General features: G+C 48.6%; 7 protein-coding genes across 7 annotated transcripts; 4 read left to right on the forward strand and 3 right to left on the reverse strand.

Annotated features, from left to right (window-relative positions):
* Window positions 1–1,939: 1,939 nt before the first annotated feature.
* On the forward strand, window positions 1,940–2,549 carry AO090120000468 (DUF614 domain protein; the record flags this gene model as incomplete). The annotated part of the gene is made up of 2 exons (XM_023237747.1): window positions 1,940–2,304; window positions 2,435–2,549. The coding sequence occupies 2 exons, from the start codon at window positions 1,940–1,942 to the stop codon at window positions 2,547–2,549; spliced, it is 480 nt and encodes a 159-aa protein (XP_023092543.1).
* Window positions 2,550–3,954: 1,405 nt separating this feature from the next.
* AO090120000469 (PalH/RIM21 family protein) lies at window positions 3,955–6,399 on the forward strand (the record flags this gene model as incomplete). Its single annotated transcript, XM_023237748.1, has 2 exons — window positions 3,955–4,063; window positions 4,181–6,399. 2 exons carry the CDS (start codon window positions 3,955–3,957, stop codon window positions 6,397–6,399), a joined length of 2,328 nt encoding a protein of 775 aa, XP_023092544.1.
* Window positions 6,400–7,437: 1,038 nt separating this feature from the next.
* Window positions 7,438–9,436, forward strand: AO090120000470 (uncharacterized protein; the record flags this gene model as incomplete). Its single annotated transcript, XM_023237749.1, has 3 exons — window positions 7,438–7,548; window positions 7,620–9,266; window positions 9,335–9,436. 3 exons carry the CDS (start codon window positions 7,438–7,440, stop codon window positions 9,434–9,436), a joined length of 1,860 nt encoding a protein of 619 aa, XP_023092545.1.
* Window positions 9,437–11,361: 1,925 nt separating this feature from the next.
* On the reverse strand, window positions 11,362–12,615 carry AO090120000471 (spherulation-specific family 4 protein; the record flags this gene model as incomplete). Its single annotated transcript, XM_001824122.3, has 3 exons — window positions 11,362–11,667; window positions 11,717–12,074; window positions 12,122–12,615. 3 exons carry the CDS (start codon window positions 12,613–12,615, stop codon window positions 11,362–11,364), a joined length of 1,158 nt encoding a protein of 385 aa, XP_001824174.1.
* A 5,261-nt stretch (window positions 12,616–17,876) lies between these two features.
* AO090120000474 (pepsin-like aspartic protease) lies at window positions 17,877–19,261 on the forward strand (the record flags this gene model as incomplete). Its single annotated transcript, XM_001824123.3, has 4 exons — window positions 17,877–18,226; window positions 18,277–18,554; window positions 18,614–18,862; window positions 18,924–19,261. 4 exons carry the CDS (start codon window positions 17,877–17,879, stop codon window positions 19,259–19,261), a joined length of 1,215 nt encoding a protein of 404 aa, XP_001824175.1.
* A 1,200-nt stretch (window positions 19,262–20,461) lies between these two features.
* AO090120000476 (Zn(II)2Cys6 transcription factor domain-containing protein) lies at window positions 20,462–24,022 on the reverse strand (the record flags this gene model as incomplete). The annotated part of the gene is made up of 7 exons (XM_023237750.1): window positions 20,462–21,208; window positions 21,257–21,549; window positions 21,599–21,646; window positions 21,693–22,693; window positions 22,741–23,623; window positions 23,709–23,886; window positions 24,005–24,022. The coding sequence occupies 7 exons, from the start codon at window positions 24,020–24,022 to the stop codon at window positions 20,462–20,464; spliced, it is 3,168 nt and encodes a 1,055-aa protein (XP_023092546.1).
* Window positions 24,023–24,621: 599 nt separating this feature from the next.
* AO090120000477 (putative UV radiation resistance protein (UVRAG)) lies at window positions 24,622–26,540 on the reverse strand (the record flags this gene model as incomplete). Its single annotated transcript, XM_001824125.1, has 2 exons — window positions 24,622–26,391; window positions 26,460–26,540. The coding sequence occupies 2 exons, from the start codon at window positions 26,538–26,540 to the stop codon at window positions 24,622–24,624; spliced, it is 1,851 nt and encodes a 616-aa protein (XP_001824177.1).
* Window positions 26,541–26,778: the final 238 nt, after the last annotated feature.

Below are 26,778 nucleotides of genomic sequence, written 5' to 3' on the forward strand. Positions count from 1 at the left end.
ATTGGCGAGCCTCCGTCATTGACGAACTCCTCGTTTGTCTACCTTGTGTATAGTACCTCGGATTATCGCCCTACCATATTCAGCAAAGCGGATATGTCTCAGTTTGACTCTGCAGTATCGAAAGGCTCCTATTTCCTGTTACTCATTCGACTCGTTAGTCTACGGACTTCAGGCTGGCTCGCCGGATATTTTCCATGGGCGGCTGATTTAGGTGCTTGATTTAAACAATGAACTCTGATCCGTCCCAAGTATACATACGGAGGAGTCACCTCTACCAGCGATTCTCCACTTCGACCAGAGTTGAATAACACCCACCATATTGAGCTTCATTTGAAAGCCCATCTACCTGGCTTCATAGAATTTCAAGGCAAATTTCGGCGGGTGACACCAAGTCATTAAGCCCTATTGAGTTCAACGAACTTCTCTTTGAGCCGTGTTTAGCTCATAGCCTATAATAACGCGGACAGATTGTACGGGTTAGCATTCGATATGCTTAAGTAAATCCCCTGTTTACCGCTAGACTCAATGCCGAGATATGCTCAACTGGAAAAGAGCATGGCTACTTCAAACCTCGCATTGCCTCATAATGGTTTTTTTGCTAGCCCGAGGAGAGGTTTCATCCAACGTTCACTTCAACAAACACCTAAAGCCGTCGCTAGAGGGCATAAACAAGTAAGCCGTTGCTATACTGTTCCCGTAGTTACAGAGCTACAAATTGGCCGTGACGCAATAGCGTCTAGGGACCAGTGATGGTAGATGCCAGTGGACATTGTTACGATCTCTCGGAGATAACGTGGATAAAGTATTGGGCGCACTGATGATGTCATTGGAATCAATCACAGCACAATTTCTGATTTGAGAACTATCAATCAAAATATATATAATGTTGAATATAAACCAAGTTGGCCTTCAATATATGTGTCTTGAATATACGGTCTTAGTCAATTAAAGATATTTACTACTATAGCACGCATTGGGGAGCTCTACTTATATGTTCACATGAAAGTTGCGATAATCTCTGGGCTTCTCTGGCCTCCACTTTAGTATTCCTTCATGTAATCAAAAAGAATTGGTAAAAATATAGCCTTCTATAGTATAATAGAATTTAAGCTCAATTGTTCTGGGGTTCCTGTCGGAAATTCATTTGGTAAATTGAAGTTGCAGAACACGTGCGTTCTAGAGACCCGTGTTATTATATGTTTCAAGTTCTGCCTTTGTTTCTCTTATTTACTCTACTAAATCTTTCTGCTTCCGGGTCAGAAAATCTTATAGGCGCCGGTTGAAGCTGCGGAACAGTCACATTGCGCGTACCAGGTAGTTATGCATTTCCTCCAATATCATTGGAACATGAGGCGTGATGCGCCGGGGCCGGCGATGTGACGAGAAGCAGTGACAGTCCAACGGCAGGTTCCGAACTACCGCCAAACCAACAATAATCCCTACTGGCGTGAGAGCATGCAGCGCGAAAGCACACCCGAGCAGGGGTCGGGCGCAACGACAGCCCCTCTCATTCTGTATTCGAGCTTCTGGTACTCGTCTCCCCGCAGCACCACAATGGCAAGCGCTTTCTCTCCACCGTAAGTAAGACCTTATGGTTACACTTAATTACTGCCTGCCTCCTTCATTATGGTCGCTTCTTCTAATTGTTTTCTTGAATATTTTCCTTACCTTCTGTTAACCCAGCCTCACTAATTTTTGATGCTGTCCAGTTCGATAAGGATCCGGGGCTTGCACATGTTTACCCCATATGTAGATGTAGATCTTTTCGAAAGACTGCTTGAGCGCGAAGGGACCGTGATTAGCCACACAATCTTCAATCATTACAGGAAATTTTTGCAAAGCCTCTCTACAATTTGACTTGCACAAACCGACCCCGATTTTATATACTAAGGCTCTCGGACCTCGCAACGGTACCCGTAACCGACAACACATTGCCAAGATGCACAGGCAGCTACGCTTGGATACCTCCGTTGGGGGGAATCAGCGATATTCCTTTATTGAGACGCCACTGGAAATGCATGCTTCTGGAATACGAAATGGTCAACAGCAGCAAGAAATACCACCGTCGCAACCATTAACAGTACCCAATCCTGATACTGCCCCGGCCCAGGCTGCAGCAGAGCAAGAACAACCACAACGCCTACCACTGTTGAATGAGAAGGCACAGTATGTGCGGCAAGAAGCGGTGGCTCCTGGTAACCTAGGTGGACCGAATCCTGAAGAGCATCCTGCTATCTCTGCCCCTTATGCCGATGCGGTGCCTCAACCGGTTCAGCAACACGATGCAGTTGTGCCGGACTACTCGTATGCCGTACCACCTCCAAACTCCCCAGGACCACTTCCGACCAAGACCTATCCAGAAACCCCAGCGCAAGTAGCCCAGATACATACTATGGCTATTGCACCGGACACAAATCCCCTACAGTCTCCACAGGTACCCTATTTTCCTGGGCCACCGACGGCCTCAGGGACATCCTACACACCATTGGCAGACGATGTTGCGGCCTACCATCAGCCAGGCCAGGTATCGCACCCTAATCAACATATAGTAGGCGGAACATGGAGTCATGACATGTGCGATTGTTCAAGTATTTGGACCTGTTGCCTTGGGATGGTGTGTCCTTGTGTATTGTATGGGAAGACGCAGTATCGTCTTTCGCAGATGTCAAGGAAAGAAGACCCGACAAACATGTTAGGTCATGAGACATGTAATGGGTCATGTACAGCGATGGCTCTCTTGTGTGGTTGTCAATGTAAGCACTACTATTCCAGATCTCGCTTACTGGATGCTAACGGTTTCTATAGGGCTCATGGCGACAATTCAACATAGACGAACCCGCAAAGCGTATGGGATTCGAGGAGACATTGCATCGGACTGTGTTAGAGCGACCTGTTGTACATGCTGCACTCTCATACAGGACGAAAAAGAGATCAAGAAACGTGAGGAAGAGCGTGCGAATGCAGCCAGAGCTACAGGAGCAACCCTCGTATCACCGTACTTGGCGCCTCCGCAAATGGCATACGGTCCTTTGTCGCGATAAGCGAGATGACCTTGATATTGCAATTTTCGTGAGGCGTGGACGAGATGATAACGCTCTGACTTGGTCTGGACGGCGGCCTCCGTCGAGACGCATTACTTATTGGCATTTGTGTTCATTCACCCTCTTCGCTAAATACCCAGTATAGCGTTCTACTCCTTGAAGGTCTATTTGTGTCTTATACAGGACTTCCGGCCGGATTTGCAGTTAATGATTCATAACGATTCACATTAGTTTTGTAGCCATGTGGGGTCTTGGCGTTGTTTGAAATGATTCCCTTGCATATAGCGGTCAGTTTGCTTCGGTGTGATATTGGGCTTTTGTAGTTCGAGAGTGTGGCCTTTTTGTGTATATACAACCCTCGGACAACTTGTATTTAGAGGATGGACGACGCAACATAGATTCCACTCGGAAAGATTCGAAGAAACAAAGTTCTTGCTACAAAATGCGGGCAGAACGTGGTCGGTTGATCATCGACATCTTTGTTAGGCGGTGACGCCAATGGCCGACATCTGGACCGCAGTGGCGGATCCTTAAGGCGTTCAGCGTTACGGAGTGAACTCTCATTGAAAATGTACCACTCTCTGACCCCGACCTCCGCTCGCACCTATCTCAACCGATTAGTGTTTCAACAATTTGCATCGCCTCGTTCGATTTATCTGCATATACAGCTTTGATTGGATTCGTGTACTCGAATCTTGTGCTCCTTGCCATCGCGCCTTTTTTGTCACTCCCCGATCCGACTTTCGGCATCTACTCTTCAAGTTCTCGGTTGAGCACGCGGGGCCAATGGAGGTTTGAAAGCTAACTTGGATGCTTCCTCTGCTGGGAATGGTGAGAGTAACTCGGATGGTCCTGTGGCATATATGAGTGACTACAACCGCGTGGTCTATCTGCTCAGGTTGACCGTCCGACCATGGGGGATGACGTTCGTCTAGCCCCTCGCCAGATATGGGCACAACCGACAACGTCTTCTACGAAGACTTACCAACCCGGATGTACTCCATTTGTGCTCCCCAGTGAAGGTATGCTGCAAATGAAGATGTGGTTCTGCACGAAGTCACTCCCGTGCAAGAATTTGGTTGCCTGAGTTATCTGGTCTTTGAAATCTGGCTAATATGACCGTGTGTGAACGATTTTAGGTTACATTTATCTGAATCTCTCTTACTCGATAGCTCTATCAGAAAATGCCGTTTTTGAGCCAGTCTGCACGAGTACGGCGACCGCGTCGAGAGGTCCATCTCCAATGCTCGATACCCGTGACCCCTTTTACGCCTCGGTGACTCCCCAATTATATGCTATCGGCTGCGCAACAGTAGTTAGCTACCTTCTCGTCATTATTCTTCTTATAACGCCACGCACGTTTTATGTTGGTGGCCCTGGTGGTGGGGCCAATTTCCTAGGTCGCCATGGCATGATCAGTGGCTCCTATAGCGGCAATTCCTCGGTGGTGGGAGTTGGTGGCCGGCCATGGCTGCAGAAAGTAGCTGCGCTGCTCGTTGCTATATCGTTGACAATTGCGACTGCCGATTCATTCAAGGTGGCCGAGGACCAGTATATACACGGCTACTCTGATGCCGATGCGCTTGCCTCAGAGGTCATTGACGGCATGGAAATTCGCGTTATCAGAGTCATATCGAGCACTTTTCTCTGGCTTGCCCAGGTCCAAACCCTGATTCGACTCTTCCCTCGACACAAAGAGAAGGTCATGATTAAATGGGCCGGTTTCGCCTTGATTGTGTTGGACACGATATTCAGCATTTTGGATAAATTCCTGGTCCAGAGCAACACTACAAGGCCTCGATTATATGAAGATGCAATACCCGCACTCAGTTATCTTTTTGAGCTTGCTCTTAATTTGCTCTATGCGGCATGGGTTATCTTCTACTCGCTATCCAAACATCGTTTCGCGTTCTTCCACCCGAAGATGAGGAATATCTGCCTGGTGGCCCTCTTATCCTTATGCGCGGTTCTAATACCAGTTGTGTTTTTCGTTCTGGATATCGCAAAGCCGGAGGTCGCTGGCTGGGGTACATACATCAGGTGGGTTGGATCGGCGGCAGCTAGTGTTGTGGTTTGGGAATGGGTAGAACGCATTGAAGCATTAGAACGAGATGAAAGGAAGGATGGTATACTCGGCAGGGAGATTTTCGATGGCGATGAAATGCTTGAAGTGACCCCTTCTGAAGAAGTCGATTGGCCTCGCCAAAACAATAGGAATGACAGAGGAGGAGGTACAGGCACATCTTCAGGATGGGGAGGAATGATGGGGTTGACTCAACGCCCATTGCGCACTCGAGTTGGTCATCCTGGGGGCCGTAACCGGCAGACTCGTGCTGACGCACAAAACCCTGCCATTTCCAATGACCCCCGTCACCGGGGAGCAGCCCGGCCTACTCCACCGCCCGCTGCTGTTACACCTGTCAGCCGGGCGGACACCACGAGCGCTGCCAGCACCGTGTACAATGTACATTACCATCCTGTCTCCAGCCCTACACCGCCGGTCGCAATGCCGCATATGGAAGAAGAAAATGAAGCCGACGACTATGGCGATGTTGCCGTCAAGGAACTGGAAACCGCCGTAGAGGAGCATCGATCAAATTCGGCTCATGAGCGCGTCTCAGCGGAGCAGACCAGGGAAGAGTCGCCCCAGATTATCAACGTGGACGACCGATGGCGGACTATACTCAACCCCTTCAGGCGCAGGCGTGCGTCTCTACCTAAGGAAGTTGCTTCAGCACAAGCGGAAGAGGAACAGGAGGACCCTAGTAGAGATGGAGATGAGTTGTACCACGGGGAGACTAGCGAGCAGGAGTCGTCGCGACCCGTGGTCAATCGTTTATTTGCACTCAATCGCAAACCGAGGCCCGGCTCTGGACGGCAAGGTTCTGATACTCCGTTGCCGGTTACGGTCATCCCCGCCAGGCGTCGCGGCCAGCACACATGGTCACCCGAGTGGTTCACGGAGTCCAGTCTTCTTGAGCCATCCCCAGGTCAGCGACCCCGACCAAATCGCACTGACTTACCGGTAAGGGTAATACAACCACAGGCTCGCACAGCTGCGCCTTGGGCAACGCCCAACGAAGGAGAATTCGGTTATGGCGATTATGAATTACGTTATGACCCTGAAGCGGCAGCGCTTGTGGGACCTGGTGAATCTCATCCTTATCCGCTGTCGACTGATAACGCTTATTATGATACAAACGTCGACCCTGAAAGACCCTCCGTTGCTGAAAGGTATCGCCCAACTCAAGAGTTAGATCAGTCTGCGCCTGAGCGGTTGCAATCACCACAACATCCTCAGCCGACCAATTCACCGAATGACAGTCAGGCCACCAATGAAAATTCTAGACCTCGGTGAGGATTTTGGGGCTCATTTTCTAGTCCATATTTCCTTGGCGGACCGCGCATTTGTCCGTCTGAGTTAGACGATTTATGATGATCCTTATCGTCGATTTTCTTTCTATTTACATTAATCTTTGATATATTCTTGGGTTAGCGGGAGTATCGCTGGATGTATCTGTCGGGGGCCTTGCTTTTCTTGATCTTCTTTCTTTTCTTCCTCTTTTTATTCTATCAGGACTGGTATAGGGCACAGGCATAAGTTTGCGGTATTGGGAAGAGTTTATGGTTAATACACTGCCATCCGATGGTTTGAGCAAGGTTTCAATACAGTGGCGAAACGGGTGTTTGGTGCACAAAAGATACCCATGGGATTTACGTATCAAGATATACTTACTACCATTATATATGCTGTACATGCTAATCTGATTTCATTTGGTTGGATTGACGCAGATTCTTTTCCCTAGAGCCGGGTAGAAACACTTGGGATCACATTAAGACTAGCTTGACGAGAAGTTTAGTACTTTATCTCTAAGTTTAAATTTCGGATTGACTTCTTGATTCGCTTAGCTCCTGTAGTATCGCTTTTAAGCTAAAGATATTCTCGTATTCTTGATGCGGGCCACTAGTAGTTTCACTACTGGCTTACGTGGAGACTCTGCCTAAACTTCGTTACATCCCAAAGATACTAGAAAATAGACATCGAGAGTGTCTTGAGGGAAAACGGATCGAATGTGTGAAATTCCTCAAATTGACCTAAAGAGATTTCGACGAAGAGCGACCGGAGTATTCCAATCTAAGGGAACCATTTTCCGGAGGTGGTCAGGGTCTTCTTTGTGGACTCTGGTCTTTGAGCTGATCGGTGCGGCTTAGCTTCACGAGGAAACCTTCGCGTGGTCCAAGAGAAAAATAAGGCTCTCCACTCATATTTCTCCGCTCTCCGCCGACTGCCGTCATCGATCGATGCCTTACGCTGTACAACGCAGTGCACTCGCCCTCCTAATCCAACTCACTCGCTAGTCGATGCAGCGACATCATCGCCTCTGGGCGTCGCACCATGGCGGCTGTCAATCGGAATATGTTTGACGCCAGCGTTACAACAGATCGACCGCGCGGAGCGTCGTTGATGGTTCTACCGTTGAATTTGATCGCGTCCATTATCTCCCACGTATGTCTTACTTGATCTTGTTGTGGAATGCGCAAGCGATCAAGCTAACTTGGAAAATCTAATCCTTACAGTTAGAAGATCCTGGCGACCTTGCTCGTCTATGCCGAACATGTCGAGTCCTCAACTACATGACGCTCCCGCAGCTCTACAAGAGCATTACCCTGACATCCTACGATAGGATCCGATACCGTGGGGATCAGCCGGAAGGGATGGGAAGCGCAAGCCCTTTCTCAATGGGCCTTAACGCCATTATCACCCGTCCTTACGCATCGCTGGTTCGGTCGCTGACGCTCCGGGGAAACTGGCGGGAGTCGGAGCTGGAAGAGCATGCGCGCATTGGTCGGGTGACAGATTCCTCCATGATGCTGAATATTGTGGTGCGGGCGGCTATCGATAAGATGAAAGAGCTGGAGAGCTTCAGCTGGGAGCTCAATACCAAGATGCTAGAAACCGTCTACCTCGGGCTGGCGCAACAACCTAAGCTGACTTCGCTGACTATACGGTTCCCCTCGAGCCGTCACCCTCGACCGACGATCGTCATACCTCCAATGCCTCATCTGCGGCGCTTGGAAATCACCGATATCGACCCTCTCTGCTACCCAGACGACATTTCGACTCTGCTTTGGAAGTCTAAGAAGTTGCAAGAACTCAACCTGCACTGGTCACCTCGAATGAGGGAAGAGCAAGAGCCCAGCGTCATGGTCCATGACTACTTCCGCAAATGCATATCGGCAAAGCAGCCTCTTCGAGTCAAGAAGATAGGGCTTCGGAATTTGTACGCTCTTCATACCGAAGAGTTCAATCTTGCGTTCGATCAAACCATAGTCGAAGATGTCACCATCCTTACTAATGTCAAATCGGACGACTGCAACTTCATGAACACATTTGTTGACAGTACCTGGCCGATTTCTCCGCCTCATATCATCAGGATCAAGAGCATTAGACAGGATCGTTTCAATAGAAGGCATGCGGACTTCCTAGGGAATTTCACTGGATTGGAAAGATTGTATTTCGTCAATGCAACGCCCAATCCGAACGATATGAGATCACCCAAGCACTTGGAATATCCAGCTCCGACCCCACCCTTTGTGGACCATAATCATAACAACCCAGGCAGTGCTCCAGCCTATACTCCCGACACCACCCCATCTTGTTCTCCCGGATTGCAGGCCAGCATCCGTGATGCCTACCTCAATAACATAATCATAAACCACGCTGCAACTCTACGACATCTCTTGCTCCCTTCCTACTGGCCGCTATCATCAAATACGATTGCGCGTATTGTTCACTCTAGCCCGCAACTTGAGCAGCTTGCTTTTGCAACAGAATTTTCCAGCATGGAGACACTAGGGCTACTGCTCCCATTCCTCCGTAACCTAGTTGCTGTGCGCCTTTTAGTTCCAACCGGTGCTACGTCGTCGCCGCAGACGCCACGGCCACCGAAAGCGAGCTTGGGGCGCTTATCGTCATGTCCGGCGGAAGATGTATTCGCATCCGCATTATCTCTCGCAGATATCGTGGAAGCCGACGACGATATCCTTATTGAAAAGTTCTCTGAATCGCTCGCGGATCCACAGGTATTCAGTCAGCTGAGATTTTTCGGTTTCGGCTGGAAAGCATTCGAGCTGCTGGACTACTATACAATCCCCGCTGTCCCTCCCCTTGAGCGTACCGTTGAATCCCAATCACAATCCCCGGCCGATCTAGTGGGCGAGGAGGTCAATGGATGTCGAGAGCCTTACCAAAATGGATTGTCACATAAAGACGACGGAACAGGTGCCTCCAGTATATTGACTCCAGCCCCAGTCTGTCAAACCCCGCCCCTAGGGCCAGCACCGAGGACAAGCCAGACTCCTTCGTTGCTAGGCAAACGAAGGCGAGAACATGAGCTGAACCCAGGCGCACCACCTAAGAAGGGCATGTCGCGCGAAAATCCCATAGAGGTATCGGAGTTCAACACTTGTCTGCCAACAACACTCACGAATGGCCGTGTATGGAGACGTCGGGTGCGACGGGTGGGCTGGGACGTTGTAAAACGCTACGAGATATGGGGCTTGGACACTCAAGAATTATGATCATCGTCACAGACGACTAGTTCGAACTGCACATATATGCTTTGGGGTCCCAGGATGGGAGGGGCGTTGGTTGTTTTCGTTCGTCCCTGCTTTTTATATGGGATGGGGTGAGTACTGGTGTCGTATTGTTCATACGGAATCTTATTGCACAGGGGCTAACGGCCCATCCTGCAGGTTATTCTTGTGCATAATTAAGACTATATAACTCTACATATTTTGGTCCGCGGAGCATAGTCGGTGTTCGGTACACGGCTGTTTCTCGTCCGGGTTTCCTGCTACTGTCTGTCCAGGTTCTCGGTTTTGATTTCTTCACCTTTTAAGATATCCCCGTTTCGTACATGGAATGTACATTTAAGGACATAACTCCACTACTACAGTTAAATATAAGAATATGTGAATTAATACTGAATAACAAGCTACCGAGGCTATGACTAATAGCTGTATTTGTATCTGTAATTCCCAGGGCCAAGTTATTACTTTTTTTACTAAGTTAATACATATTTCAGAATATAAACGTCATGAACTTTACTAACTCCTACGAGGCTTGGATTCAAGGATAGCAGCGCCTCCATTGTAAATACAGAAAAGTAAGAATAATATAGTTCTCTTCCTAAAGATGCAAATCTCGTGATAGGTCGCTTCGACATAGATTTCAATGCTACTTCGGTGTCATATGCTTTTATAGATCTTTGATTCTTCTACTGAATCCCCTTTGTATGTGTTAAGACCGCCCTGACGCGAATGCCCTGACGGCCATCTCTATATATTTCACATAGATCACTGTTGTGTGGGCCCTTGCTTCCAGCAAAGTAATCATGCAATTTTATTTGAGTCCCACCTCTTCTTTGAGACATTGTCAAGTTCCTATATTATTTAGGGGTATCTGTTCCGGTAGGGCAGGCGGGTGAAATGTGAATGTATGGGAAATCATATTATCTGCCATCCCTTACTTCTCTTCATTGTACAGTATAATAAGCAGCCCATGATGATCTGAATTCCAATACGCATGATCGTATGGAGATCTTCTTCCACACCAAACGCCAATCTTCTTCTTTGAAAGCTAAGCCCATGCAATGAATTGCCCTTATCATTCATATTTCACAAGTTCATAATCTCTCAATGAGCGATCTCTCATCCTGATGGGTATGGTGATGCCCGGGAAAGTATAGGATTTTCACCGCTATTGAACTCAACATAAACATGGATAGTATAGTCCGGTATGAATAAGGGAGTGAAGTGCAGGGTGGGTTGCAGTATGAATTCCCGGGTATATCGAAAACCTCTTGTAATGAATTATGCGGAGCTATAGTGTGGCTGATTAACTCTAGGCTGTACTTAACGATGATATAAATCCTTAGTTGCTTATTTTCCATCTCTGTGAAACCCGAGAATACAAGGTTTTGACGAACTTTCGAGGGTTGGATGTGTTTTTGTCTTCTGAAACTAAAACTTCTTTTAGAGGAATATTCTTCATTTGGATTTTTTCGTATGACTTATTTTCTATTCAAAAACAAAACAGAAACAAATTGAAGCTTTCTACTCGATTCAGTAGTAGAAGTTCAAGACCTAAACCCCACGGAACGATCCATTCCTTGAGGACAATTTGCTTTCGTTGAAGACCATGATCGTGATCGTAAGGTACGTTAACTCAATATTGGATGGCATATCGGAGATTGAGGAGGAAGACCGGGAAAACGATCAGAGCATGCCAATCGTTTTACTCATCACTCAGACTGACTTAAGCAGACAGCAAAGACACCACCGTACTCCACAAAGAATCATAGGCTAGATACGTGTCAAGGTTGCTCATATATGTATGACTGGAGATACTGCGCAGCTGCGTAATCAACGTCGATAGGTCGGCATCGGACGGGATACCGTAAACCATGGTAGCGAAACGACCCAGATCCAGTCCCTTGACCTTCTCGAATTCGTTGGCCGAGTATGCGGACTGGAACTCGCTGTATGCAGACTCGAAAATGACAGTAGAGTCGGGGATATCAAGGTAGGCTTCGTCGGGGACTGCGCCGGGGTTTGTGACGATCTATATCGGTCAGTGATTTAGTTTACTACCATGGAAGGGCTTAACGTACGTAGTTGTCTGGTCCAAGTCCGTCACTACTCCTGATGGTCGAAGCCAGGTTCTTATAGTAAGTGACGGTATCGGCGTTGTAATCCGCGACAGCCTCGTCGAGGAAGATGCCATGCACGGCGAAGGAGGATTTTCCACTGGTTGATGGCCATGCGGCGTAGGTCTGGATATCCTTTTCGACTTCGGAGATGTCTCGAGTTCCTTTCTGAGTGCTCACATAGCCGAGGACCAGTGCATTACTGTAGGATGCAAGTCTGGGGACTGCGGTGAGGAAGTTCGCATCGGAGGCAGTGTTTGAGCCAGGGCCATTATCTGGATTGATGATGACGGTGAATTGGACATCGGAATTGGCAACGATCCTATTCGGTCAGTTAACCTGATATCGGCTATTCTGAGATAGACTTACAGTTCTTCCAAGGGTGTCCACGCGCCGGTTGATGGATATAGATAGTACGGGATGATGACCTTTGCCTTTGAAGTGCTATTGCCTGACGAAGAGGCAGAGGCAGAGGTAGAGACAGAGGTAGATTCAGACACAGACGTAGACGTAGACGTAGATGTAGACGTAGAGGAAACGGCGACGACACTGGTAAAGGTGGAGCTGGAGCTGGAGCTGGAAATATCCACAGTAGTATAGGAAGCAGGAACAACCGTGGGAGTAATGACGTTCAGCTCCGTTGAGCTGGCATCGATGGTTTCAGTTACAGTCACAGTCGTTGTGGCAGTTGGAGCGCCGGTTCCACAGGCGCTGACTGGTGGAGCAGAATCATAGACGCCTCCAGGGCTATGTTGGCTATGTCGGTGACGATAAGGAATATGCGCAGCATACGCCCGCTGGGACAAAAGCGACATGCAACCCAATGCACCCACAAGGATAGTCGAGGGATTGTTGAAGAGCATATTGAGAAGTGAATGATTCAAGAAGGAATGACTAGAGTTAATAGAAAAGAATGAAGGAACGAAGGAACGACTGATTGTCTATCGAAGAAATCAACGCTTGCCAGAAGCTGTCAGATAGAAGTTCAGGAAAAAAATCATAACTTATAAGCATGCAAAGAGAACCCGATTCATTCAAATCTAACTAGTTAAGCGAATCGATCCGGCCTTTCCTGATGCAGAAAACATGATACAATTTGTGATCCTGAGTCCCACTTTTTATATTATCCCAGATCAAGTCAATTTAAGATCGATACACAACTTCGAACAGATATTAATATATGAATGTCATTCACTAGAATTGAACCTTCCAAGAAAGATAGTAGTTTCGTTATATTTGCAGTTTTATAACCCGCTTAATCTAAGCCTAATATGTAGAAGAAATGTATCCGTACTAAGTTGTGTACTGATATTGAATTGACGTGATCGGACATTACAAAAGAAACTTGAAAGTGGTGGATGGATCACAAACTGTCCGAATTAGGAAAGGTTGGGTCGACTCGCTTAACTAGTCAGGTCCGGCTTATAGCGAATCACGGTAGTTCCCTTCAATACCGTGCGGATTTGCCGGGCTTCCATTAGTGCCTAGACCCAGATCCTTGATCCTCGATGGTGATTAAGGAGCCATCCAGGCTATGGCCAAGTCCACTCTCTGTGCGTCCAGCTGCTCCAGTCGCCAACCTGTTTCATGCCCTGCGCCAGACGTCCACCAGAGTTCTCGGGGCTTTTAGAACGAGTTAGCCACGGCGGGTATTTGAGATTGTGTTGGAACCAACCAGGATAGGAGTCTTTGGGCCTTCGCTACAGGCGCTAGGGCAGTTGTATACTCCGTATTACGCAGTAAAAGCCGAAACGGGGCGTTAAGTAGTAAGTACTGGTCTGTCCAAGTTCTCGGTTTGGCCTTTTTCAACTTTCAAGATATCCCTGTTTCATATATGTACTGTAATATCTTAGGTCATAACTCTATAATTTACCATCCACAATCTACTCTAAACTCATATTTCCTTCTTACATCTCAAGAATGAAAGGCGAAGATCACAATAGCACAGTAAATATCTCGGCACAAAACTGCAGATAGCCTACACTACACCTTAAGGACTAAAATAGAGGCTATATCTACTTACCAACCGGGTTTTGTACGTCGTTCGCATATTATTGGCGGCTGGGCCTTGCAGGGCAGACGAAGGGTTCCTTCCGTCCTCCTACTAGTAGATGGAATTATATATAATCAGTTGCAGGTGTCACAAAACCACACTAAATACGAAGCGTACAATTAAACCGACAATATGACATATTCTGCTGAACCTCTGAACCACATATTTTGTATTTCCTCTATCTTGACCAAAAGCTTTTCTAACAAGGGAGGTCCTTATTATCTTGGAAGTCTGGGTCTAGTGGCTAAGAAGGAGTTTACGGCTGTGGAGTTTAAGCTTGTTGACGAGAAGCTTATGGGTTGGACGGGAAGCGTTTTCTTGATCTTGGTTTGAGTTTCTTAGGACCTGTTGAAGAGGGCTTGTTCGAAAGTTTCTGGACTATAATCGTGGCTTTAGTATTTCCTGGTCGTAAGACTGGTAGTGTATGGATTTACCTGTTTACAAAGTTCTGTTCTAGGAATGGTAAAGATAAATTGGCGTCATATCCTAGTTACAACGCGCAGATGAATCTATATCTGAGGTACTGTATATACTTGCCAACTCCTTCCAAGAATTTGCTCAGGGTTCAATTATAGCTTTTAGATGCATTGGTGGCGCCTACCGTTTTCTACACTCGCTAGATTGGTGTACGTTGCCTCTTATATCTTCTTCGGTTGGGGCGACTGGAATTGGATCAGACATTGAGGCCTCCAAGTACAGATGTAATGCGAGGCACTTATTATTGAGAGGCGAGGTTTTGGTTGAAGAATTGTCGTCTGACCTTTCAGGCCGTATTCCCGATTTGCGCAATTCCGCAGCAATGACCTATCTGTTCAGAAGCAGGATTTTGGGTATACCAAAGAAGTATGGCCAAAGTCGCGCTAGTCACCGGTGGTGGTGAGTTGGACTGAATGCCATAGTATGCATAAACTTGAGACCGTCTGTCTAATGTTATCTTGCATAGCTTCTGGCATAGGCCTTGCCGTCTGCAAGTCACCTTCAACCCTAGCATGGCAGATCGCTATGGTGGACGAACCACCTACCGGGGAGGATATCGCTGCATAGCTGAATGGCGTATTTGCCCTCGTGAACGTCACCGCCTATAAGAGTATCTGGCAGGCTTTTTGCGGCCGTATGGCAGAGATATGGTCGACTGGATTCTAGTACATCTACATTTACTTTCTTCTCCCCATGCCGATCATGCTGCTTGTTTTATTGTATGATCAGTCCTTGCCAATGTACCGCAAATCGAGAGCGATTCATTCCTCACTAGCAATCCAACGAACGAGGATGGGTCATCATCACCTTGTCATGAAGTCAGCTTGATACATGTGAATGTTGTCAAGGTGATCTACACCACCTACCTAGAGGTAGACTTTTCTCGGAAATGACTGATCATGTCGTGCTCCCTCGGCGTCCTGTTCCTAGACTATCATTCTTCGACCTACACCGCGTCAAGGCACGTTGTTGTTGGATTCGTGCAATCCATAATCTAGCACCTTTTCCTGGACAACGGAGTGCTTGTCAATTGTGTTAATCGCGGGGTTGTCAAAACCGGGATCATGAGTGAAGAGAGATGGTGCCAGGTTCCGGCCGAATGTATGAAGTCCACCGAGCAGATAGTGGACATGGTTAATTCCCTCCTCCGAGACAAATCATATGGAAATGCAGTGGAACTTCTTGGTAATCATACGTCTGTTAATGATGGACCGCTGATAAAAGACGACCGATGACAGAGGATTGGTGCCACTGCAGAGCGAATCCAGATTAGCTCCGAGTGAGTAACCCTCAAGTTTGAATCCTTGCCGTCGGCGGTCCGTCCATCAGGCTATCAGTGTGTAGGATTGTCGGAAAATGCAGAAGTGGAGCAAGTTTGCTAGCTCCGACGGAATATATTGGATTGTGAGACAAGCATCTGACTAACTTATCCCGAGATAAACGGTTCGCTATTAGATAATATTAACGGTTCTTATTTTGCACTGTTGAAAGAACTAGTGAGCTCGTCATTGTCTACTAGGGTTATGCATTATCTCGCCATCGTTCTTGGTCCCTGCAGAAGTCGTTATCTGAGGGTAATATGACGGTGGACAGTGTCGTTTTTTTTTTTTTTTTTTTTTTTTTTTTTTTTTTTTTTTTTTTTTTTTGTTTTAGCTCAATCAAGCTAGCTGGAAGTGGTATGTGGATGGCTCGTGTTCCCATTGCTATCAATTACTCTGTACTATGTAGGTTAAGGAGCTTTGCCGCACGACACTAAGAACTAATTTTATTAAAAATTTTAGTAACATAAATATGTAAAACAAAACCGCTTGAGGGTCACTTACGGGCATACTTGCCTTGTGAGATACCGTCCATTCGGTCCAGATGAACGGCAGACACGGCTTCCAAGAAGACTCTCCACAAGAACAATTGAGTTATAGGCAGATTGTGATAGTTGATACTATCCAATATTAAGCTCGAACCCTGTCCATAGGCAATCCCGATACGGCAGGTACCAACAGGGAGCCATGGACTGATTTCGTTGATTGAGCCGCTTATCACTGAATCCGTCGGTGATCGACAGCCCTAACCATTAGGGACTTTCCTGTCAGTCCACCCAATCCGCTTGCCCCGTCTTCTATGCATGCTAAGTGGAGAGCGACCAAAATCAGGTCGCGCGCGGTGATTTGCCCATATTCAACACGGCGTTGGCCCTCATCATTTAATTTTGAAACCTGGTTGGATCGTAGAGAACAGTGTCTTGATTTATGGAGACCTTCTGCTTTCCTTAGAAATCGAGAAATTGAGTATTTCGTGATAAGGAGAGTGGGGAATTGACGAGTGGTCGCAGGCAGAGTGACATCGCCCGAGGCTGAGGGCGGTTGCTGATACCGCGACAAGAATCTCACCGTGCGTCTGATATGACAGGGTCATTTGGCTGTCTCGGTTTTATGTTTATGAATTGGGTAATTCCGAGATTATGGAAACCTTGATAGAAAGTTCCATTCATGTACATATTTCAGAGAACCCGGTGTTAGTTGAAATGAATATAGTGGTAGACTATGTAGATATCAGATGTTCGTTCAGGGACAAACGGTGATCTTCAGGACTCCGACGGTTCGTCTCCATAAAAGAATGGATGGCCTCGTGTCTAAGGCACCGCCGCCCATGTGACGGAAAGAAATGGTGACCAGCGAGTAGTCAAGACTAGGACTAGCATGGAAGTATAAGGGGACCCGGCCAATCAGAGACCACTACAGTACTTCTACCCCAAGTCTATGTTGAAGCGTGGGTCCTTTTCTTTCCCCCTCTCAATTTCATTTCCTTCAATCATCGTTCGGCCTTCCTCCGGTCCTCCTCATAGGCTCCCAAATAGATTGATTGCATTGATGTCTTGACCACCTTCTTCACTGCTCTTGGGCCTTCTCGACCCGGGTACCCCTGCGCCTCCCCCCCCTCCTCCAATACTACGCCAGCCCGGATGAATGGCGATCGCCGGACCGATATCGAATGGGCGATGGATGTCCTCCTTTACACCAGACGGAGATATCCGTTCCCTTCAATTAATCTGTGATATGGAGGTGGAGATCAGCAGAACCAGACCAGAGGTCTTGTCCTAAACAAGCAATGACCATTTCCGCCGTAGCATCCGGGACCAGGTTGCCTTTACCAGGGTCTAGACATGGGGCAGAGTGCTTGTTCCTCTCGCCTAACCAGCTCACCATTCAGGTACACTCATCCATTGGGATCTTGGCGCCAACACACTTGCAACCCCTTCTTACATCGTAGTGGGTGAGCTTGTAACTGGGCCAAGAAAGCTTACTGGATGACAAGGATCTTCGTCGCTCCATGCCTAGACGAGAAACACTGCCTAGTGCTGCTGATGTGGACCGCTTCTCTCCTGAGCCGGAGTCCGTTGATTATCACCACTACCTTCATGATGACCACCAGAGTAGACAAAGCTATAAAGGAGCGCCTTCCAGCTGCCCTGAGTAGCTCATCACTCTCCCATCCTCTCCAACAAGAGTCTGAGTTCGTCTAGGCTTGTGCTTGTCATTCTTTCACATCCAGTCTTTCGTTCCGTCTTCTCCACATTTCGTCTAGAGAGCAATCACTATGGTTATCTTGAGCAAAGTCGCTGCCGTCGCGGTCGGCCTCTCCACGGTCGCCTCTGCATTGCCCACCGGTCCCTCTCACTCCCCCCATGCTCGTCGGGGATTCACCATCAACCAGATCACCAGGCAGACTGCCCGCGTCGGTCCCAAGACCGCCAGCTTCCCCGCAATCTACAGCAGGGCGCTTGCTAAGTATGGCGGTACTGTGCCTGCGCACCTCAAGAGCGCTGTTGCCTCGGGTCACGGTACTGTCGTGACTTCTCCCGAGCCCAATGACATTGAGTACTTGACTCCTGTCAACATTGGCGGCACGACCCTGAACCTCGACTTCGACACTGGCTCGGCCGATCTGTAAGTAATAGACAGTTCTCCACATAAATTCATGACTAATAATAATTCAGCTGGGTCTTCTCCGAGGAGCTCCCCAAGTCCGAGCAGACCGGCCACGACGTCTACAAGCCTTCTGGAAACGCCTCCAAGATCGCTGGTGCCAGCTGGGACATCAGCTACGGTGATGGCAGCAGTGCCAGCGGTGACGTTTATCAGGATACTGTCACCGTGGGCGGCGTCACTGCCCAGGGCCAGGCCGTCGAGGCCGCTAGCAAGATTAGCGATCAGTTTGTTCAGGACAAGAACAATGACGGTCTGCTGGGTCTCGCTTTCAGCTCGATCAACACTGGTAAGGCATCCTTCGATTGCACAGTGTTGATGACTGGTGTGTGCTGACAAAGACTACAGTCAAGCCCAAGCCCCAGACTACCTTCTTCGACACCGTCAAGGACCAGCTGGACGCTCCCCTATTCGCCGTGACCCTGAAGTACCATGCTCCTGGCTCCTATGACTTCGGCTTCATCGACAAGAGCAAGTTCACTGGTGAACTCGCATATGCCGATGTGGACGATTCCCAGGGCTTCTGGCAATTCACTGCTGACGGTTACTCTGTCGGAAAGGGCGACGCCCAGAAGGCCCCCATCACTGGTATTGCTGGTGAGTCCCCATCCAATCGCAAATCGACCAGGTCTGGGCATCTACTAACACCTCTCTCCAGACACCGGTACCACCCTCGTCATGCTCGATGACGAAATCGTCGATGCCTACTACAAGCAGGTCCAGGGCGCCAAGAACGACGCATCCGCTGGAGGCTACGTCTTTCCCTGCGAAACCGAGCTCCCCGAATTCACCGTTGTTATCGGCTCCTACAACGCCGTCATCCCTGGCAAGCACATCAACTACGCCCCTCTCCAGGAGGGCAGCTCCACTTGCGTTGGCGGTATTCAGAGCAACTCTGGTCTCGGCCTCTCCATCCTGGGTGATGTCTTCCTCAAGAGCCAGTACGTCGTCTTCGACTCCCAGGGTCCCAGACTCGGCTTCGCCGCCCAGGCTTAAATGCCTGACTAATGCGGGCCCCGTGCTCTGATGCACGGCCTAAGTCTAATGAACCGACCCCCTAGCGGGTGATCCGGCTCGATGTTGGAGATGAGTAATCTGATCTACCGATGTATCTATTTCTTCTTGTATATGGTGACTTTGATTTATGAGAGATGGTTTGGTATGCGGGACATGTTGATGGATGATTGCGGCTGTCTTCTTGGACCTCTGTATATATGACCACGTCGATCGTTACACGAGAGGGCAGCTTTCAATTACATAACACAATTCATCATATTATACACACTACCTCATCCATGGACACGAATTTACTAGATAGGAACAAGGATGCCTCCACCATGCAATTTTACTAAATCTCAAGCAGGTCCCGTTTCAGAATATAATCCACCAAAACTCTAATCCTACCCCAGCCCTACAAGTGCAACTGCCCAACATTCAATGACATAACTCAATCTACATTCCGAAACAAAGACATACAAGGAGTCAAGGACAGTGGACACCCTTCAAAATCACTCCAATCCTATCTATCACATGATTCACATCCCCTCCCCACCTCCCTCTTCCACTCACACGTACAGCAAACCCGCCCTCATGCCCAAGACAACACAATACACAACCCCTACATCAATCGAATACACGCGAATCTAAGTTTACTAACTATCCTAATCTATACTATTTTATACTAACAATCAAAAATAATTGAACTGATGCCAAAAATCGAATCACATGTTAAATCCCCACTCAGATTAAACATTAAATGTAACGGTAAATCTCCGGCCGATCTCCGAGCTGTCAGATAAGGTGAAACGTGACGGAACGGTTTTTGACTCGTGTGACACGGGTTACCTGATTAGTTTCTCCGTGGAATTGGTAGACTACAGTAGTTACGTACCTTTCTGGTTCTTTGGTTTGTGGGGGTTAAGTTGTTTCGTGATGGGTTATTAGGGAGTGTTGGGTGGGTTGTGGTCTTATGAGGCTTTTTCTTTATTTATTTATTTTACCTTGAATTTTGCTTATTTAATGTGGACCTGTAAAAGACTACGGAAAGGGATGAATATGAATGTGTTATTGGTTGAACTTAATTGATGATATCGTAACGTTCATGTGTACATTAGGGTATTTTATCTCCTTTAATCCATTGCATATTTGCAATTCCTATGGGACTGGTGGTCGATATCTGTCGTGGATTCATATGATTTACGATGATTGCAAGAATTGAGACGGAATGGTGCCGCCGCCGGTGGAATCAAGATTGTCGGTGTGTCCGTCGTACTGTTCATTAAGGAGGACTTCGAGCATGTCGAATTCGCCCACCATCGGTCCTGTGCCCCCTAGACCCTGATCCACCAGGGTGGAGCTGTTGAAGAATTGATCGAGCGGCAGGGCAAACCAGTCCGGCAGGGCGCCAGAGTCCTGCATCGACTGCGATGGAACGTTCGAGCCGTCCAGGTCCCCTGCGGGGGGCGTTGCATTCGGGTCATAGTAGTTGTGGTACACGGATGGCGGTGGGGGCATGAATGAAACGTTAATATTGGACGAGTTGATCGGCTGTGCCGGGATTCCAGCCAGTGGGTCATGCACCGAAGTCATTGGAGTGCCGGTCGAGTGACCATTACTGTCGACATAGCTCAGATTCTGTGTCGTGTTTTGCCCTGGTGTCCAGCCATTGCTCGTGCCGTCTCGGCGGTTTTCACGCGCACGGGGTGATTGGGGTCGGGAGGTTGGTGCAGACGCGCGGTCGTGCTCGACGTCGTTGCCACGATCCATCGGTGCGAATCGCAAGAATCGGGTACGAATGCTGGTCGTGAGCAGCTCTAGCAGTCGGGCAATGGCGTGACTCAGGTGGACATCGTCTACCACATGCGTCCGTAGTGCTTCCACGGTTCGGTCCTGGAGGTCCAAGGAAACGCGAACGTCATCTTCTCTCGCACCGAGAGTGAATGTCTATCTCGTTAGTCCAGATGAGAAAACTCCTGTAAATGGTAGACATACCTTAAGAATGAAGATCATTCCGGACAGAATTCGAAAGTAGGTTCGAACAGGTGCGTGCTTGAGGTGATCTCCAGGAATAAGCTCCTCCAGTACGGTCTGTAGAATCCTGCGCGACGCGTCGACAACCTCTTGAATATACTGTTCATTGACACGGTACAACTCCATGAGCACGTTGAACCAGCTGTTAGCTGAAGTTGCCCCAGACCCTGGCCTTGCACTTTGGGTGGCTTCGTTCGACATGGTCGTCCACCGATCAACTACAGCTTGTAGAGCCAAAGAATTGACATATAACCCTGAACGATGTCAGTTTTCAGCACAGCGTGGGTTAAAAGAGCAACTTACGAGTATATTCATACTCAATCATCAAGAGCATTCTCATCGGAGGCGCAACTGAGATTGTCAGCGTTGACCAATGAGCCAGATAATAGCAACTTACGATCAAGTGTGTCAATGTTCTGTCGCCATTCCCGCAAGAATGGCTGGAATCTGTCAATTTGATCTCGATATCGACCACTGCGGATCAACTCTGATGTTTGTTCGTTGGACGCGAATAGTAACTGGTTACTCTGATACATAATCTTCGTAATTCCAATCCAACAATCGTGCATTTTGTCGATGTTCGCATCACCGCCTTTAACGTTGGCTACATTCGTCGGCTGGATGTCATTGGCATATTGTGGGAGAGGAAGCATCGATGGAATACCAATGCGGCCACTGCTCTGCGTGTTGTACACAAGGATGAGGCGACGAAGCCGCCGCTTCCGTGTGTGCTCAACCGGATATTCGCTCGCCGCCTTCGCATCGTTCTTTTGATCGAACACTCCCAGCTCGAATGCTAAGGCTTGTGCTGTGCTAAGTAGCATCCAAGACATTCGATCGGACCGCCAGGCAGGTTCCAGCCACTTCTGAAAAGCAAGTCGGCCTTCTGCAGAGGCATTCGGGTTACGGTTGAGGATATTGTCGGGGTCCATTTCTGAATCCTTTTCGGGCCGAGTCTGACCTTGGGCATCCAAGTCCAGTAGTGTGTTCTCGTCGTCACCCGGAGGAAAATGTAAATTTCGCGGGTGCCAGTCTGTTAGGACCAATAGAGCTTCTATGGTTCCCAGCGATCGCAGATTGCCCTTGAGATTCACTTTCGCCGATGTGGGTGCTAGGTCGAACGAACGCGGTTTACTGATTCCCATACTATCCCCACCGAACTTTTCTTGACCCCAAAAGAGACGCTCGATCATTCCACGTAGATACGACCAGAGCCGGTCATGGATGTAAAAGGAACGGGTATATGCTCCGTCTCCCTTGGGTTTCATGTGCCGTGATGCTGTTGTAAGAATCGTAACGGCTAGCACGGGCTCGTCAGTGAGCAAAGTACGATGTGTAGAATGATGAGAGAAATCAGGAATGACGATAGGGCTTAAATGAGCAAGATGTTTGTAGTAGCTATCCAAGTCAGTGAGTTATACTTTGAAAGAAAGGAAATAACATACTATGCAACATAAGCCATGGCTTCCTCAACTGAAAGCCAGCCAGCACGAACGAAACGCAATCGTGACCAAGCTTTGACAGCATCCGCAAAGCCTGGGTCTTGAAGACCTTCCGAAGGACCTGACTGGCCACGGCCATCAGAGGTTTGATGATCGATCGAGCTCGATCCAGTCGTTGGGAAATAGTTATTCATCTGCATTCCAGACCGGGCTGGTCTCGAGAACGAGCCTCCTGCACTTCGGGGGGTGCCAGCCTGGGTAAGAGGAGACATGGGTGAGTTGAAAGACGAGACAGACTGCCGGGCTGCATAACGATTTTCAAGGCTTTGGCGATTGAGATCTTCCGTCCGTCCTGCAGCCTCGGACAACAGATGTAACGCATCATGGCTGTTACTGATTGCAGGTGACAGCAGCTCGACCGCGGTACGATTCATCATGGTTTGCCCGCCATCAAGACCATAACTGGTTGTTCGGTCCCCCAAAGGATACACCAGTCGGGTATTCCGTGCATCGGGGAAGTGTGTCGTAGACGAAGGGGTGTTTGGCGTGAACCGATGGTTGGTGGTGGCGGTAGTAGTAGTAGTAGTTGGCTGGGGTACCTGAGTGGTAGTCGTGGGTGATCGCTCGGCCGACCACTTCTGCTGCGGAATGGCACTATTGCTCTCAAACGACGCCGGTTCAGGCTGTGCATAGGACGACGATCCATCACTAGGAGAACCATTGGATGCAGGATCCCCGATCATCATTCTCTTATCACGTCGGAGTACGCCATCTACGGTCTCCTCGACTTCCGAGGGTTTGCGCTTGCGCCGGGTGGCGGAGAACTCGCAGCGCTTGCTTTCGCGACGACATCGTACACAGGGAGGAGGACGGGGATTATCGACACCTACGACGCTCGTCAGCGGTCATAATCCTACCGAATTAAGGTACTAGGGGGCATCGTATGATGGCGATGTGAGGACTGCGCTTACTGCCAAGATCACACTTCACCTTGCGTTTCCGACAAGGGTCGCATGCCTGATAACCGCGGCGATGCTGGGCTTGGGGCGACGGGGACTTCTGATTCTGGCTGTTTTGGGTATAGAGACCGGTGTCAGGTTGTGCATTGCTTGCTGCCATCATGTTCTCCAATCCTCCAGCAGTGCCGCCCTTTGCCGGCGCACAAAGTGGATTATGGTCAGGTTGGGGGTTGGAGAAAGCCGATGCAAAGCGAGCGCTCCGTGAGAAAGCGGTGGGGTTAGCGGGTATTTATCAGGCACGATAGCACGCCTTCTCTCTCTCCCATGGGATTGGAATTCCCTCTGTATTCGCACAACAAAGAACGGGGTGGTTCACCTTCAAACCATCACAAGAGTCAGTCAGACCGACAAGTTTGCAATTGGGAATGGATTTTGGAAGAAATCACCGTATCCACGGAAAGTCGATAAATGGGGAAGGAAATGCGGGGTAGCCGAACGTCAAATTTAATTATATTTGCAATGAATTCCCTGAACAGTGATATCTGTTATCAATAGTAATCCCCATTAGACTCGACACTAATGGTCTATTCCCGGTCGGTTCGCATTCCCGCCAGTCGTTATTTTATTTTTCTTGGTTCGTTCATCCCAATTGTATGTCTAGTTGAAAATACAAGAAGAGAGAGAAAAAAAAATAGACAGCAAATCAACAGAAAAATATACGTAGTGGTACAGATGCATAAAACATGGATATCACCCGTCACAAATGCTACATATGCAAAATAGATTCCACCCATATCGTAATGAGACAAGATAAAGAAAAAGGAAAAATAAATTAATAAAAATAAATCACGGCGGAGACGCCACGGGTCAGCAAGATAAGCCCCCTATAAGCAGATCCAAATCACCACGAGGGACTGGACCGGGATTAGGCCACCTGGGAGGCAGACGTCGTGTTCAAGACAGGGATACTCTTTTTCCCCTTGTCAAGCGCGACGTCCCCATTGGACTTCACCAACGAACTCATCATTTTCCGGGGTAAGTTGGATTCGCTGTATGCAACGCTGTCTTCGCTCCCGCGTCTCGACATACTGGGGGTCAACCGGCCCGGTAGCAGGCCTCGAATTCCCCCAGCCTTCCGTGCGGGGATTTCTGCAGTCCCTGCAGTCAGAACGTACAGCAGATACTTCAAGTTGGGGAGCGTGTGTCGGATGTCAAGCACTCGTACGCCCTGCTTATTCAGGAGGAATTCGATGTTTTTGTTCAGTAAAAACACCCCATATTCGAACCGGTAATGGACGTTGACCGGATACAGTGGATACGTCCGTTGTGGGAGTGAGACTGACACCGGGTCCTGGATCTGCGAGTTGGAGAGATACGGATTTATCGGATAAGGCATGGACACGGACAGATAGAAGGACAGTAGATAAACCAAATGTGCAGTGTATCCAAGTGCGGCCGCAACAGCGTCCCGATGAATATCCGTGAAGTTCGAGTTCGGCAAGGCAATGCCCGCGATTGTAAACGCGAGCGGTTTGTCAGGGATCGGCTCTATGGGATAGATGGCTAGTAGATCCTCTGATATGCGTCGGATTTGGCCCTTGGTGTCCTCTGTCTCTTTTTCCAATAATTTAGCGCTGGAGTGCAGCTTCTCCTGCGCATCGGGAAGATGACTACGAGCTCTTTCTTGCGTCTGGCGCCCACGCGCCATAGCCTCCCTCCTCGCGCGTAAACTAGCGATCAGTTTTTCCTTACGTTTGCTAGTCAGGCGAAGTTGTTTCCTCTCAGACACAACCGCCTGTTTCGTCAGGGCCACTCTATCCCGGGCTCGCGAAACCTCGCTGGTAACGGCCAAAGCTTTCTGATTTCTCTCCAGAATTGAGCTTATTTGAGCTTCTAGCTTTTCCCTAGTGATCAGTGCGTCTTGAATGCACTCATCCAGGTTTGCCAGCCGCATCAGCGCGTCGTAGGACGAAGTCGGCAGCGCATTCCTATCGGAAGCTTTGGATGGTTTCGCAGGCAGAGGCACCCAAACCGGTGGAAGATCCGTCAGATTCCCATAGACGCCGTCCGCAAAATGGAAAAGAATAGAATTGGACGGTAACGGCTGGTGGAAGCTATCCAACGACTTTCCCAGAAACTGTAGGGATTGTAGATGTAACTGCAATTCCACCAACAACATGTACTCTTCCATAGCGGCCGTCTTCGCCCATAGCTTGAGGGTGAGATTATCCGATCGCGAAACCAAGGGCCCGCACATATTCAGGTCGAAGGACCGGAAGCTCGGGTTCGTTGCATCCTTCACGACCTCGCTCACATACACCGGTTCTTCGATCTTATCGCAATGCATGGAGAACCAGGTATCTGCCATCCGACTCCTCGTGATGTCCTCCAGTTTTACTTGTCTTGTGCGCGGGTTGGGATCGCTCCAAGGTAAGGTGTTTCGCCTTTGTGGCTGTCGCCGGGGAGGCGGCTCACGAGTAATACACTTATCGCCGGCTGCATTGACGGATTTGAGATTTGTGAATGAGCGCGAGTGGTTCAGGGGGCGACTCGCATCCTGAGCCAGGATCTTCGATGGCGATTGGAACGAGTTGGGGATGTCTTCGTCATCAATAGTTTTTCCCCGAGTCCTGCTCGGGGGGTCGATAACAAGATTACGGATTGAGATGCCTTGTAGATGGCGAAGCTTGCGATTCTAGAAAACAAGCCTATCAGCTTACCCCCAGACCAATTGGCGGACACTCTACTGTAGGATGGAATTACCGATGGGAACAGCCAAGATCTCTCGCGACGATTACCAGCATCATCATGGCCTATGCCCTCCGAGGTAATAGTCAGCGACATTGGGGCAGCTTGATTGTTTAGTTGATGTGCGCAGTCATTATATGTGCAGTCCCAAAGCCTATAGCGAGGAATGTAAGAAGTTCAGTAATTAAGTATAACAAGGAGGAGATGTGCGCTAAACTCGAAGGTTCATTAAGAATGATGGGAGCTTAAACACAAAGCATCCATTGCTCTGCGGAGGTTGCGGCGGGTTTGCCCATTTGGTTTGGTTGGGTTCGGTCTCCCCGTCGAAAAATTG

Source organism: Aspergillus oryzae, chromosome 5 (genome assembly GCF_000184455.2).
Source record: "Aspergillus oryzae RIB40 DNA, chromosome 5".
Lineage (NCBI taxonomy): Eukaryota > Fungi > Ascomycota > Eurotiomycetes > Eurotiales > Aspergillaceae > Aspergillus > Aspergillus oryzae.